Raw genomic sequence first — 16,696 nt, forward strand, 5'->3', positions numbered from 1 at the left:
AATAAGTGTAGCGTAAGATAAATAAAATTTAATTCATTTTTAAAAAAGGATTATTCGCAAGAAAACGTAAACTTTGACATAGCATGGAACTTTAGGTAAATCATGACAACGGAGGTCTTACCTCGTTGATGTGCTTGTAGGTCTTGATGAGGTCGACGCTGAGTTTCCTGAGGGGCGCCGTCGCTGGATCGCGAAACCTGTGGGGTATCCTGGCCTGCATGGCGTGAATGTCCGAGGGGGTCTCCTGGGGAACTCCGCCGGCAGCCCCGCCACCCGCGGCACCGGCTCCACCGCATACCGCGGAGGGCATGGGCTCCTCGGCCACCAGGCGCCCGTAAAGGGGTGCACCGCCGGTCCCCGTCCTCCCGCTCACTGAAAGCACCAGGAGACAAACGGATCAATGCATGGCGACGGTCGAAGAGTACTCACTTTGATATACCCCGCGTGCACGTTCGGCCTTCGAGCACTGATGGGAGGGGGAGGGGTATGTACACGGGGAAGAGGGTTACTATATCGAGCTTCTGCTCAATTAAGTTCTGTTCGCTGCTTCCTTACTGTTACATGCGACATCGGACACAATTATATCGAGACATGCCACGTCGAGATCAAAATGAGACATGGTTACCCCGCGAAAGCAGAGAGGTACATGATAGTTATTATGATCTTCGACTTTTGAGTCTCGCAAACATGACTCTCTAATAATGCTCAACTTTTGACTTTTAACTTCAAATCGACATTTCCAATTCTGTTATTTTCAATTAATTAAATCAGTAATTCAAATTCAGGATCAATTAAGATTTTACTAATATTAATTTAACTAATATTATTTTAATGGCTTTATAGAAAGATCAGTGCTTTAACATTAAGACTTAGTCGCCAAGGAACGGTGCATAATGTAGTTCGTTCAGAAATATTAATTAATATTTTAAACTTATAAACTATAGGCAGAATAAAAGAAATCTTGCTGTCTTAATTGTGCTTCTATTAGAATTAATATTAAAATTATTGATTATCATCAAGTATCAACTCTAAAATCCTGATGACAAAAAAATAAATATATAATACGTAAGAGATTATTATTCAGTATAATTATATGCTCATACACACACATAATATTGATTTTTTTAATCTGCAATGTAATTGCAGCGAAAATTTAACTAGTAGCTTTGCAATATACCGTGAGAAATGGATCAATGCATGACCGCGAATTTATGATCAATATTTGTATTTGATGTGTAATATTGACATTTATCTGTTAAGTTTCATCATTAGATAATTAGATTCGTGTAGTAATTAGGGAATATCAGTTGCAAGTTGTTTTGATCGATGCTGCGACGCTAAGATGTGAGATTATTGTGTTTGCAGTGACAAATAAAACGGTTGCAGACTTGATATGTAGCATGAAACTATTTGATTAAAATTAAATATGCATAAACGAATATATTGTTCATATAATATATAAAATATAATTATATAAAATATAATTTTTTTATTATACTATATATATATATATATATATATATATATATTATTTATACTATATATTTATACTATATATATATATAATATACAATTTTTTATATACAAATAAATTATTTAAAATTTATCTACTTTTGAGAAAATATTTTGTTACTATAATTTTATTTTTATCGTATGTTATTTATGATAATAATAATAATTTATCTTAAATGGATAATGTATCATTACTGACTTGTTATGCTAATTATCATTTCTCTCTTTATCTTTTAAACAGAACATAAAAGTATGTTATTAATGACATAATATATATAGACATTTCATCTTAATTTAAAATTACGCACGCGTACAAAAAATATATTCAATAAAAACAGACTTGAAAGAGACAAATATAAATAATTTAATAAAACATGAAGACAAGACAGTAATCAACAAATGTGTCGTAAAGTCTCTCGCAAGTCTCGCTAGAATTATCATGTACTATGCAATAATGCACATATTTTATATTGCTCACATTTCATATTTTTAATAATTAACAATCATATTAAGTACTAATTTGAAACAATATTTAAGGAGGGTAAAACGACAATCGGAGGAATATTTTCTTTCGCTGCGGAAGATCGTTTGGTCCAAAGCTCTTTTTAATAGTCGACGTTAAAGCCGCAACGTAATTAGCATCAGAAAAATTTCGCGGAGTCGCGTGGCCGCGAATGAATACGCGATTAAAACCACCGCTGCTTCTCCGAAAACAGAATTGGTTTTGTTGAAATTACTCCCGAGTAATCCCGTAATAATATCAAGGTACGTTAAATCTAACCCTTTTGTGATCTATGATAAGTTACTCTCTCATTAATTAAGTTTTTCTTAAGTTCTTTCTAATCCTTCTCAAGCTGTCTTTTTTAATAATAATATCGTATACGCTTCTTCTATAAATCGCGAAGAGATTCTCCTTGAAAACTAATGTACAGCATTAGCTTTTCGCGAGTAACTTAAATGGCTCCTCAAAAATAATCAATAAAACACAAGACGACTTTGAGATTCCCTTAAGCACAGGGGATGATTGCGGAGGACGAAGAGCGATTTGTGACGATTCCTTCCATGAAAAGTGAGGTGAAAAGTAATTCATCCGAATCACGACAGGGTGGGGAATTGCGATACGTTCGAGGAAGCATGTTGAAGAAACTTGTGCTGATTATTTCTATAACGATCCACCGTAGAAATAGAATAGTACAATCTGTAGCGGAGCTTTTCTCCATAAAACGAAAAGGCAAATAGAGTCTTTTTCGCATTGACCCATTCACGGAAAAATATTCGTCGATGAAAAGCATTCGTCGACGCCTTGATAACCTCAGAACGTAGAAAAATTGGTTCCTGTACAGCGTTAAAATTTATACGCACGTCTCGTGGAAAACGCGTACATTTATACTACATATGTGCGGTATAAAAAGTACATGTAAAATTGAAAGGAGGAATGTGAAATGGGATTCAAAAAGATAGTATCCAAACGCTCGATTTCTTCTCTCCGAATGCCTCGGCGCATGCCAGCGGTTTCACTTAAGTATTTTCATCAGCGGTTGAAACGAGAGCTCTTTAAGGTGCTCTTGGGCACTCTTCACGGCGAGGACGAACGCTCTTGCGGTAGGAGAGGCGAGAACAAAAGCGCGCAAATGCGAAAGCATCGATAATTAACAATTCCGCCGGTGAACGGACCATCCTCGTTCTTCCCTGTTTTTTTCTTTTTTTTTCCGACCAGTAAAAAAGCGACTCGTCCGTTACGTTTGCTTCCGCGCAAAAAAGTGCAATGCTGCATATGTATGCGATATTCATGTAGTAAAGTAATGCGAAATGATGTGTCAATGACACGTAAATCGTATGTTTGTAAGTCCTATTGAATCGGTAAAACAGATGACTTTAGGATCCCCCTAAAGGTTAATTTAATCTTCATCGTTGCCAATTCAATCTCGTTCTGGCAATTTATGCGAGCAAGCTGCAAAAGCCACCCCGTGGGAAAAATGAAACAAGCTGATATTTATTATTTTGTCGGGCTTTTGAAAGAATCAAGCGCTCGCGCGAGTCTCCAATTCAGGTTGGGGAATGAGACGGAAGAAACCTAAATCTTGCGGAATAAAGAGGGTACAACAGAAGTGTCGATAATTAACAAGAAGGGACGAAATGTGCGTTATGCGTCCCGGAGAATCGGGGTAACAATGGTCATTAATTTTGACGTATGACTTCTCGTCGTTCGTCATCCGCTTCGGCACCCGCTGAAGTATTTACTGTCATTTTAACGACCCTGTTAGGTGACGTGGACCGGCTTAATGCCGACCGCTTGGTGTTAACGTGAAATAGCACCCTTTTAGGACCATTCAAGCGAGTTTCACTCTTTTAGCCTTTTTTAGCGCAGTTGTAACGAATCGAAGTTACTCGACTTGTTTTTTCTTACTTTCCTTTTCACGTAAACGTAAATAAGTGTTACGTTAACGTGAGATCATCTGAATGCCCGAATAAAAATATATATTTGTTTTTTATTTTTAATAAAAAATATAATTCAATTTCACGATTTTTAAACCATGTCGATTTACGCGTTATTGACGACGAACGAAATTCTCTCTTTCGAAAAGTCCGACAGTAAATAGCAGAGTGGGTGTTCCGCCCAGTCGTACCTTGAATGCCTCCTTGAAAAGCCTCTCGAGTAGAGAGGAAGAACAAAGAGAGCGCTATAAAATATACTCCGGAAGCAATTTAATTGTTTTTGCATATAGATTGAATCGAGCCGGCCAAAAAGAAGTTTTATTTGCATGCATTTTCGATACCGATCAACCAATTCATCATCGTATATCGTATCATTTGCGTTTCTTTCTGGATATCAGTAAAATAAATTAAAAGAAATTTTTAGATAAGAAATTGAATTATCTCGCAATATTTTTCAAATAATTGTTTATTTATGATTATGATTTTTCCTACAATATTACGATGCAATAAAATATTAATTGCAATATAAGCTAAGAAATAAATAATACATACATGCATGAGTTACTCTGCTACTTCATTTGTCGTAATTAGTTAATGAAATGACGAGGGAAGAATGTGCATGACTGGGGCTTCAAATGAATGCGCCATAGATTGAACGTATGACTGAGACAACGAGTGAATGGTTGAGTGTACAAACAAACGGATGAATGAATAAGCAACGGTGGATATAAACGGGCAGAGTGCTTATTACGCTTTTGCGATATTTCGCAAAGTATTATTAAATATTTTTATACAAATATTTTTATACTCGTATTTATCTAGAAACGTGACTCGGCTCGTGACGAGCTTAAACGTAAATAAATTGAATTTCCATACAAGTATTTGTATTTTACAAAATTAGATAAGAATTAAAAGCAGTAAAAATTGAACATCTCATTATATGTCAAATAAATGATTAAGACAGTGTTATATTTATGATTTGGATTCAAATAAATCACATATTTAATAAAAACTAAAAATCAAAAAGTTATCAATTACCTCGTCATATATTCTAGTAAATAAAGGATTAAGGACATATCAGGTGTACAATCTCTGCAAAAAATGACTGGCACTGAAAATTTATATTTTCCGTATAAAAATAAATGTATACAAAATTGTTCAATATTTATATTTAAAAATATAATTTTATAATTTAATTGAAAATTGTTTCTCATCTTATCTTATTGAAATAATTTTTATCTAGGTTTTAAATTGTCGCTAAACTTTTATTTTCAAATACAATATAGAAAAATATGTAATTTGTCCATAATTTTTTCGTTGTATTAAAAAAATATATAATATATCTCTCTAAAGAACTTATATAAACTGCAAATTTATCTCAAGAAAATTTGATAAGATAATATATTCTTTTTCTCAAGATTCAATAAATAAAAAAGTAATCACATTAGAAAAATTATCTTCAAAATAAATTAAATTATACAATTGTCAAAAATAAAGATTACATCATATCGTTTATTTTCCACTGTAAAGAATTCATGATGATTTACATATTTCATGTTACTGATATGAAAAATGTACAAGCTTCTGCATCTGAACGAAAACTGAAAATCTAATTTTCCAGTGAGTCGATCATGTGACATGAATAATCATCAGATGGACCATCGGAATTTATTCGGGATATAATTGGGATATTACGAAGTACTGATCTTTTCCTCGTTTAGTTAGGTCGAGTCTTTTGTATTATATGTTTCTTTTTCCTTCCCAAGAACGAAAAAAATCAGGGGAAAAAATACCGATAAAAAAATCATCAATGAAAACGATGCTCAAACTCGCTACCGGAGCAAAACGATAATTTATCCAGCCAATCATTCACCATACGAGACTTTAACGTACACACGTCATCAAAAGATAGGGATGAGGCACGCATCAGGAAGAGAAGAAAAAAGCAAGAAAACAACATGAAGAGAGAAAAAAAATAGAAAAGAGACGGAGGAATAGAATAAAAGAGACACAGAAACGACAGGAGTGGACGAAAAAATCACGACTAGGTCGGGTCAAATTTGCGGGCTATCTATTCCCTTTGACCCATTCCCTCTCTCTAGATCGTACCTCAATTGTCCTCCCTCCCCCCCCCCATGCCTCTCCTTCTCCTTCTCCTCCTCCTTTCGTATCCCACTATTCTCCGTTTCTTTTTTTTTTATTATTTTACAAGCCACTGCGTATCGGAAAGCGGGGCTGTTCTCCCATCGTTTCGACGAGAGTCCGCCGTCGTTGCTCCGTTTGAAATGTAGGCCAGGGCGCGGTTGAATGGAAAAAAATATTCATTAACACGCGCGGGAATACAGCGGTTCTCCATTCGCGCGTTCCCTCCATCCCTGCGTTCGAGCGTCATGATGAGATGTTGTCTCATTTGCGTCTTTTACAACCGGATCCGATAATCGATTTGTTCGAGTGTCATTCCATGAGAAAAAACCGAATACGAGCACTGTAAATTATATCTACACAATTTGAGTTATTTTTAATTACTTCTATTTTAATTACTTCTAAGTCGCTTCTACTCCTACTTAATATGTCGTTAATTTAAATGATGTTTCTTAACAATAAAGTTACAATTTAACTTAAGAAATATATTAAATGGAAATTTACTTTATATTATTTACTATAAGTACACGTTAGCACGGACGTAGGTATTTCCTTTGAAGCTAAGTAATTTAATCATAGAAATAAATTAATTTACATTTTGACATATATATAAAAATTAAAACTAACATTTAAATAATTATTTAATTTATTTAAATATTATTTAATTCAAAAAATTGGATTATTGTTGCTTCTTTGATATTTATCACTGCCACGGACAATAAAATATCTGGACTATATACGCGACTTAACAGCTTCCAAAATTCGAGAGATAAGATTCTGCAATCACATTGATGATGGAAACAAAAAAAATTGATTACATTAGATCATAGAGGATGATCGTCTAGTTTGTGTGTGTTACACGCTCTCGTTATATGATTTATGTATGAGCCGCTCGTAAGTCATAGTTAAATTAAATGAACGTTCAAGAGTTGCGTCATTGCGTCTTTTGTCTCGATGAGTGTGAAATGTATCAAGACTCTTCGGGACGACGCGAGGCTTCACATGTTGCTTGATCGACCAAATGTCAGCGAGTACCGGATACAAATCCCAACTCTCGTTCCACATGCCTCATTAAGAGATTGATATATTCCTTGCTTAAGGAAGGTTGTTGATTCGTCTTCTTTTTTTTCTTCTGACAATTGTAGATCAAATACGACCAATGTTTAAGTTGTACAGAGAGTCGATAGTAATACCAGACGTTTGCAAAAAAATAAACGCTAGAGCAGAAGCTCTTAAGCTCTAAACCCTTTTTTATTTTATTCATTACGTATCATTTTTTTAACTAATATACTGTTCATGTATAAACTGTTCTCAGCGTAGCGACATCTAATTCCTTGCGATTAGCAAGTTCAAAAGTTCATTCGGCATGAAACGAACCCTTCTCCCCGGATCGAAAACCTGGCATGACATGTAGAGAGTGCATCATCGACAAAAGATTCCTCGTTCCAAAAATATATCCCGGCTCGATCGTGAAAAATTCAGGCACATATCGATACAGAAGCGGACGATGGGAGTGGAGAAAGAGAGAGGTGGATTATCCTGTCGGTCGATATAGGCGCGCCGCTGCTGAAACTGGAACGTATCGCAAACAACCCCCGCGCACGGATTCTTTTTTCATTCGTTTGCTCATTTTCTTTTTTTGTTCTGTTTCCTCGCGAAGAAACGAGAATTTTCGTTGCGGATGCGTGAGATAGAGCGAACTCATCGATAACATGTATTATCAAAAAATGAACAGCCTCGCACGTGGCGCTGAATGCCATCTGTCGCACTCTCTGTGTTTACCAGCCCTTATTTTCGCCGAGGGCACAAGACCCGCAATTTTTGCCAATTTAAACCTCGAATCCCACGGTCAAATTCGGGTACGGTAAACATTACCAGCCGATCGATTCAATACGGTAACGAGTTTAGTTATCGGCCACTCTTCACGGTAAACAGAAAAAATACACAGGATTATACAGTGTGAGAAACAGCAAGCTGAAAATGAGTTTTTTTACGAGGCTACATTTAGACACAAAACTATCACTGAAGTTCAGCCCTTAGTTTTAATTATACATTCTTTAGCTGATTTAGTCTATAATTTATAATTGTGTAATTGTATAGTTTTGCTCATATTAGGTTAACATTTCAACTTTTTTTATCAAGTTTTGTTCCAATAAAATCGGAAAACCAGAGTTGTTGAAAAAAGAATGGAAATTTTCTTATAGATGTAAAAGAAAAAGTATGAAATCCGTGGTGACAATTTTATTTCAATCTAGTTCAATGGAAAAATGTTGTTCGGTTCTATCTAACAAATGCATGGGGATTCATATATATTCATATATAATCTTTCATACTAAAGTCATCCATACAACACAGATTGTTCCAATAATATTGCAGAAACATTGAAATGTTCCAGCAATAACGTTTTAAACATTGCAACAATATTATTACAAGCTTCTGTACTGTATAAAACAATAATAAAAGTTTCAAAGTTTAGATATGATTGTGTATAATGGACGCTGTTGTGGTTCTTTTTCTCTTTGCGTCACTTCTAAGCGGCATCTACAATGAGATTTTAAGATGTAAAGCTTTAAGTCGTAATAAATTGACCAATCATAGTCAAATATGTTTAGAATAATCGATCATAATTCGTCAATTTCTTATGGCTACTTCAAATTATATGCTTTAAAATCTTATTGTAGACGTCACTTTACAACGATCGCAAACTTCAAGCTGGTCGCGTAACGCTTATTATATACTGAGAGATGAGTGATTTCCAATGAAAGCTCTGCTTTTTCGCACGTAACGATTGAAAGTGTTCACCAGAGACGGAGAAGAGATAACGCGACACGCATACGCGAGTTGAGAACCGCCGTCGCGAGGTCACGGAAGGCTTGACACAGGCCGTTCGCGATAGCCAGCACGCATTCCGCTTCATTCATGCTTCTTGATCCACCACCCTCTCCCGTCCGTCCTCACCCTCAATCCTACGACACCTACGTGTTTCGCCCCTGTATCTCCCCTGTTCGCCCCGCATGGTCGAGCCGTTCTCTCGGGGTAGTATTTGCAAGTACACAAGGTGGCGCGAGCCCTCGTGCTCGAAACGATCGTAGTCGTATCTTTTTCCGATCTCAAAAAGTGAATGACTCGCGCACCGCCGCGAGAAATTGCCGGCTCCATCGCGAGAACGATTCTCTTTTCCTTTTTTTTCTGAGATTCCACACTGAGAACAGCTGAGCTCGCGAGATATGAAAAGAGAAAAGTGGCCTCAAATCCGCCCAATCTTCTCTCACTGTAACGTTTTACATTTGTCTCCGCGTCGTAGTATTACGTTTAACGTAAGGACAGATTCCCACATCCATAGCAGGGAGATCATTTGTAACCGCATAAGAAAAGTGGATCAATTGGAAGCAGTTACCTTCAGCCGTGTCCGCCTTTTTCTGAGTTAAAAACGCAGTTTTCTCCATTACTGATATCTAGTCCAGTCTCGCAAAAAAAAAAAGATATTTCGTTTAACGTAGCGTTTCGTACAAACAAAATTAATTGAGCCCGCAGGAAAGTTTCTTATGAAAGAGTTAAGACTGATCTCTCCACTTTCATGAGACGCTCAAGTCGCTGAGCGTCTTACGTATCGCACTATAAATGGATAAAGGTAACGGATAGAGGTCTCTTAGAAAAAAATGGATAGAGAACTCTTAGAAGAAAAAACAAAATTATAAAATGAAGAGAGGGCGGCTTCGATAATAATTCTAACGTAGAAAATGAAAAATGCCAATAAGAGCCGCTCTTTGTTATTTGTGCGTAAGATTAATACTTTCTTGTTAACACAATCGCAGATCATAACCAGGTTTGAATAGTATTAATTATTTATTATTATTTATTTTCTATTATTATTTTTCTTTTTCATAGCATTCACGAGAGCCGAAATTGATGATCGTTTGCGTTTTTTTTGATTAATCTTATATGAACAAATATACTTGCGTACTAATAATTATGTTGACTTTTAGTGGTTTTTCTCTGTTAAAAAAAAAAATATATATATATACATATAGAGGGGATATAATACTGTTTTAACCATTCGAGGATCGACTATGTGTTTATCGCTCGCGGGAATGCAACACGGGCGGGTCGCATTAGCGTACGTCAACCTCGCGTGCTCATGATCGCCCGCGCCGATAATAATCGTCCAGCATTCATTCACCGGCATTTAAAAGCGGCGGTTAATTACGCCGGGGACGATTATTGTGTTCCCACCTGTCTCTTCGCAAACTCACCGCGACGACGCAAAATGCGGGCTGACGTTTCTCATGCCGTAAAAATTGCACTAACGAAGGGTGCTTTCCATTTAGTGACACAAGTTGACACAAGTATTATTCTGTCTTTATTATTCATGGAATGCAAGGAAAAGTAGAACATTTGTGTTGACTCGAATCTCTAAATGGAAGGCGTCCGAAAGGGTCATCTCTTTCGGCTTTTCAGTACATCAAGAACATTCATTTCTTCTTCGATGCCGATAAATAATCTTTAATCATTTGTATACATTTTAATCGTAGGATACATTTTATTGTGTACTATGACTTATATATATATATATATTTTTGCAAATTCTGACAATCTATTATATTATAGGCAGAAATAGTCGTTCGTCACTGACTGATCCTTTGATTATTATTAATACAGATAGAAATCAATCGTCCCATTTGTATATTTTTATCGTCAATATCTTATGACGTAATTCTGTTAACAGAATAATATTGAAGACTGCGATTTCTTTATAAAAATAACACTTCAAAGTCGCTTAAAAATACACAAAGATGTGATAAAGAGGTAAAATAAATTGAAAAATATAGGAAAAACCAACCGATTCTAATACTGAGAGAAAAGTTTTTTGGTATTCGTGATTATAATTACATGTTATTATAATTATTGCTATTACAATAGTAATATCTAATATTGTAATAATTATTATGTATAATTCTATTAATAAATATATATATTAATAAATATATAGATGGCACTGAAATTTACTTACAAATTATAATTATTATTACCATAACAAAATAGTCATTATAATTTAATTATAAGTTATAGTAGTTTTTGGGACAATTTTAATATATTAGATAATAATAATATTTTTTAAATAATAATAATAACAACATAAAATAATTGCGACATATAATTATAGTCACAGATACAAAAAACTATTCTCTCAATGAATATCGCACTAGAGTTGAACTCCAAGTTTAAGTTAAACATCTACAAAACTAAAATTTGCAATAAAATCGCAAAAGTACTGTCGACATTAGATACACTCGATACAATCGACACAGATAATATGTGTTACTGTTCATAATTGGCACCCTCTCTCCCTCCCCGTTTTCTAGCTGGCTCTTGCCTATTATATCAACCTACATCCGGAAATGCCAAAGCTTCCCACGACCAACGTTACTCACGAGCACCGTGTATGGTCCGTGTATCGACGACGACCGAGCTTCTTATAAAATAAAATCGATATTTAATACTCCCTCCGGAATTGTGAATTATTATGATCCCACTTAGCCCGTCTTACGTACGTATCTAACTAAGGTAAGCAAGAAGACGTTGTACAATGTGAAGAAAGAGAGACATTGCGATATCGATTCTCCTGCTTCTTCCAAAATAGTATTTCAAAAAGAGAGGAAGTGAATCAATATTATTAATATTAAATATTGCACCTCTATTTTTTGATGTCACCGATATGATACGCAATCTATTTCTTTATTTTCACTTGTATAGTCCTACAAAGAGAAATCGGAAGATACGACTTTTACAAATCGTAATAGACGTATCCTTTCTCATTCTGTGAATTTAGAAAATATTTTATTTCTATTATCGTTTCTATATGCGATGTATCTATTGGATGTTTTCTTAACAATTTGATGAAAACATGATTCACCCTTACAAAGAATGTTATAACTAACACACGAGTCCGGCCGTATACGATCGTTTTTTTTTTCATTTATTGCAAGCACTTTGTAATGTCTCTTTATTGTCATGACCACTTTAAAATGGAGAACAGCCATCTCTTAAGAATAATGAATCTTGAATTTATCGCTTTCTTTAAAATAAAAGATCGCCTTCATTTCCCGAAGCATTTGGTTTTTGAATTGCGCGAGGAATAAAAATTATATTGTTGCGAAGGAAAAAGTTCCTCTGCGATCTGTAAACGGTGCAATAACTATGACGACGTCGTCGTCGTCGTCGCTGTGTCGATCGATAAACGAGTTCGAGGCGCGCGTTCGTTCTCTGCGAATCATGACTTTCGATTGTAGGCCCCAGGCGATATCGGAATTTGTAGTATTACGGTGATTATACTGATATAGAGCGCACGTTGTGTCTTGTTTCCGTCGACCTGCAGCTAGAACAACATCCCCGGCGTTTGTCCGGCGTTTGCCCGATGTTTGCTCAGTGCCTTGATGGTCCAGAAAAAATTGAATCTAGTGGAAACGTTTTACTTTCACGTTGTAAGCTACCTTGAAAATATTATTTTTTATGGCAATTTTATGTACACTGTATGTTTTGAAATAAGTCGAATCTACAAACTACACTGAGTGCAAAAAATATTCAAGTATATACAAGATATCTTTAAAAAAACTTTATTTTTAATAAGTTAAACATTAATTAGCACTTTATTAACAGAGAATAACAGACTGTAGATTTCTTAAAATTATCTAAAAAAATTATTATCTAAAAAAATATGTATAATAATAAAAATATAGGTATTATCATAATTTTTATAAGCAAAAATAAAAAATTATATTATTTAGACGCATAAAAAATATTCGTGTAAAGTCGAAAAAATTAGTTTCTAAGATCAGGCATGTGAAGATTTTTGTTTATTATATTATAACAGAATGTATTTATTATATAAAATTGTTAATTTTTTACAAATAAAACTTTTTTAAAATTTCGGTTGTACGAATACTTTTTACACTCTGAATTAATATCATCCCAGAATGATCGCAATCTTTAATAAATAAATATAAATTAGAAATGGATTTTTAACTGGAAACGTTATTAAGGTAATTAACTGAAAGATCCGTTTAATCAAAGTGATAGAAGAATGACTAGAATTTAAGCAGTACATAATTATAATCGGCTTAAAAATGTCTCGCGTATAATTTACGTTAAATTTTACATTAACGTGAAGTTATTAATCTATCAGTTTCGACATGATTTCGAATGAGAGGATTACAGGTAAAAAAAAATCGTTACGCCATGCTGCAAGGTCTTGTCGACCTGTTTGTAATCGAGAGTACCGTTTCGTTATGCCGCTTGGCAGATGCTACGTAGGGATGGTGACAGGGTGATGGGGTACTCTCGCAATCAGAAATTCTCGTATATGGGAACAAAAGAGAGAAAGAGAGAGAGAGAGAGAAAAGATGAATGCGAGAGTATGGGAGACCAGGAGAACGCGACGAAGGCGACTAGTTGTATAAACCTATGTACACAACGAGCATGTGATTCGAATACGACGATTTCTTCCGCCTGCGAGTTCTCTTCCTCCTTCTTCTTCTTCTTCTCCTTTTTCTTCTTCTTCTTCGTCATCTTTCTCAAATTCTCGCGAGACCGGTAGATTTGCAAAAGACCATGTGCAAGAAGTTGCAAACGACGCTACCTATGCATTTCGATTCTGATATGTGAAAGCGAAGAGAAAATGAAAAATATGACAGAAGAGAGTGCGAAGAAATTAGGAAAGGAAAGAAAAAAGTGCCAGAAAACAAAGAATAAAAAAAAGGAGAAAGAGAAAGAGAGAGAAAGAGAGAGAGAGAGAGAGAGTACTCGTTCGCAGAACTTGATATCTCTCACTTGCATAATATAAGAGTGTCCGTCTGATTCTCCACTCTTTTGACTCAGGCCTCCTTTAACGAAAGAAGAACAGGAGCAAATTAAAGTGATATATGTCATACTATATTTCAGCACGAAACACGTGCATGTTAAATTGGAGTAAAACGAGAATGAGCCATTACGAGATGATATAAATAATATAATTTGTTATATTCAAATTGATCTTATTAATTCTTTATCCAAAACAAACATGAATTACTGCTATTTTTATTTTTCTTATTACTTCGTTATAAAAAATTTTCATTATAAGAATTTTTCTATATTATGCAAAGTTATTAGTGCCGAAAGAACTAAAGCTAATAATAAGCGAGCAATTAAAATACATTACGTTGTTTTAACAATCTGTTTGCATGCACTAAGAAATAAAAATTATCTTAATGCCACTTGATACAAAATATAATAGAAGCTCCAAGAGAGCCACTTTATGACTTTATACAAAATATGATAGAGCTCCGAGAGAGCTAATAATTTAGTTTTTAATTTTCTAAAATTGTTCGTTTTAAATATTTAATTAAATTAAAACTATAAGCAAACCAAGTTAAGTTAAAATTAAATGACAAAAAATAAGATCTTGAAAAATCTCGCACTGTTTCTCTTTTTCTATCTGTCTCCTCCTTTTTTCTAAAATTACATGCTATATAACCATGCATATATGATAATAAAAATCAAAAGAAGAAAGAGAAATAAAAATACATGCACTAAATTTCTTTCGTAAATATTATCGGCTGTTTATTCACTGACCTCGTCCACTCATACGGTCTTGCGGCATTGCGTTTCTTTTTTTTATTTCATGCGGTCTACTTTTACGTTCGAACGTGCTCTGACATGACAAATATGCGTTCGAATCGTAACTGGTAATTGCCTGTTACTGGCAGGACGTGCACATGTAACTCATCGTTGTTGTCCGATGGCGGCTATAAAAACCAACGGAATGCCAAAGATTGACAGATTTGGCTACGAGATGTATCACACCACAAATCTATACATATTTACTACGAATGAGATAAGATGGCATGCATAAAATAAAGTAAAAATTCTTGTCAATTGTGCAGTAAGTGCTCCAATTTCAGTCGATACGAATACAAAATAAATTCAATAGAATAATAAAACGTATTATCTATTCGTCTGTAGTTTAATTGTAGTCTTAGTTTAACTTCATCTTTTCCTAGTTTTAAGAATTAGAAAAAGATAAAGAGCAAGTTGAATCGAGATTAGAGTTAATCTACATTGGTAGAAACAGACTTAACACCTAAGAAATAAAATTCAAGATAAAATCAACCTCAATTTTTTTCTTATTTGATCCTTTCTTTTTTTTTAAGTTTAGCATCCTTCTGTTGCTCCTGCCAAAAGAAAAGCTAAAATACAATCTTGACAAATTCGCGTGAACTAACTACGTTTAAGATGAAGTTTCAACGTTCTTGAGGGTGGCAAGTCGTTCCTCGAGAAACGGCTCGGTTGCGGGCAGGCGAGCTGCGTGTTAGGATTTCTCTCGCTTTGTCTCTGTTCATCGGCGCGTCTCTAATCACTCCCCATTTTACGGTGCAAAGCATAGGGAGAGGAAGGAGGAGAGGGAAAGAGGAAAGCTTTACTTTCTTGCGCCGCCGGTACGCAACTATTCCCGGTCATACACGGGAAATGAAAGATCTCGTGCCGCGCGGCACACTGATACGCCGTGCAGAAAAAGTCGTATGCTTATTCAATGAGAATGAGCCAATTAAAAGCTACACGTCACGCGATAATTGAATCGCGGCTGTGCGCAATACACGTATATCGTGTTCTGCTTCCTTTTAAATTATCTCTTAACGACGACGATCATTCGAGCAGGACATTGACGATATTGTTCGAATAACAGATAGAAAGAAAAATGTATCGCGGATTCTTGCGAGGATCAAATCGTGACCACGGAAAAAAAAGATTAGTTGCAGCAGCAAAAATTTACGTGTGGTAGCTAAATTCCAGTCATAACATATGGATACTTAACGTCGTATTTGCGAGGTCTAATTTCCATTAGCTATGAAGCCTAAATATTATCATTGTAATAGACAAGCATTTGCTATCATGTTGAGCTATTGATTATTGCAGCAAATATTTTTCTGTGTAGCAGACAATTTGGTAGCAAGTACAGTTTCAGCAAACCATATTTAGCTATGGTAGATAATTTTCTTTTACACTGACACACTCCGATAACTATGACAACTAACTTCATGCTGCTAAATAAATTGTTCTATAACAGACATGCGTACTTTTATTACGTCCTCATATTAGCTTATAGCAGCTGCCTTACAGCAGCAAATCTTTTGTATGTAGCAAATTTCATTCAGCTATAGTAACTAATGCAATTTCAGCTAATCAGAATTAGCTGTAGCCAGCAATATTATTTTTCTGTGTCGCTACAAAGAAGCTGTCGTTTCCCCGCATTACGTATCTTCTATTCTGAACAAATACCCGAAATTAATTAGCATGATTAGTATGTTTAGATATCGATGACTTCGACGGCATTCACCAAAGATTGCTATAGAGAATGATCGTTAACCACTCTTTCGTATCCCATCTGCAATTATATTTTTATTTTCCTTCCGCGGAATTGTTACAAATTCCTCATCCTAAAATTCCATAACTTTTTTCTGATTTCCAGAGTAAATTTTTGATGATTTTTCCTAATATTTTTCAATATTTTGAAATTTTTTGTGTTCTCGTCCTGATTTGAAAACCATCAAATATTTTATTAAGAGCAATTTAC

The 16,696-nt window shown here is 34.9% G+C and overlaps 1 protein-coding gene across 1 annotated transcript in view; it reads right to left on the reverse strand.

Annotated features, from left to right (window-relative positions):
* Positions 1 to 367, reverse strand: part of LOC105619655 (serine/threonine-protein kinase minibrain) — a 36,481-nt gene extending 36,114 nt beyond the window's left edge. The window contains 1 exon segment of the mRNA XM_012201178.1: positions 122 to 367. Within this exon segment, the coding sequence (XP_012056568.1) occupies positions 122 to 310 (189 nt within the window). The 5' untranslated portion in view covers positions 311 to 367.
* Positions 368 to 16,696: the final 16,329 nt, after the last annotated feature.

This window comes from Atta cephalotes, assembly GCF_000143395.1.
Source record: "Atta cephalotes unplaced genomic scaffold scaffold00002, whole genome shotgun sequence".
Classification (NCBI taxonomy): domain Eukaryota; kingdom Metazoa; phylum Arthropoda; class Insecta; order Hymenoptera; family Formicidae; genus Atta; species Atta cephalotes.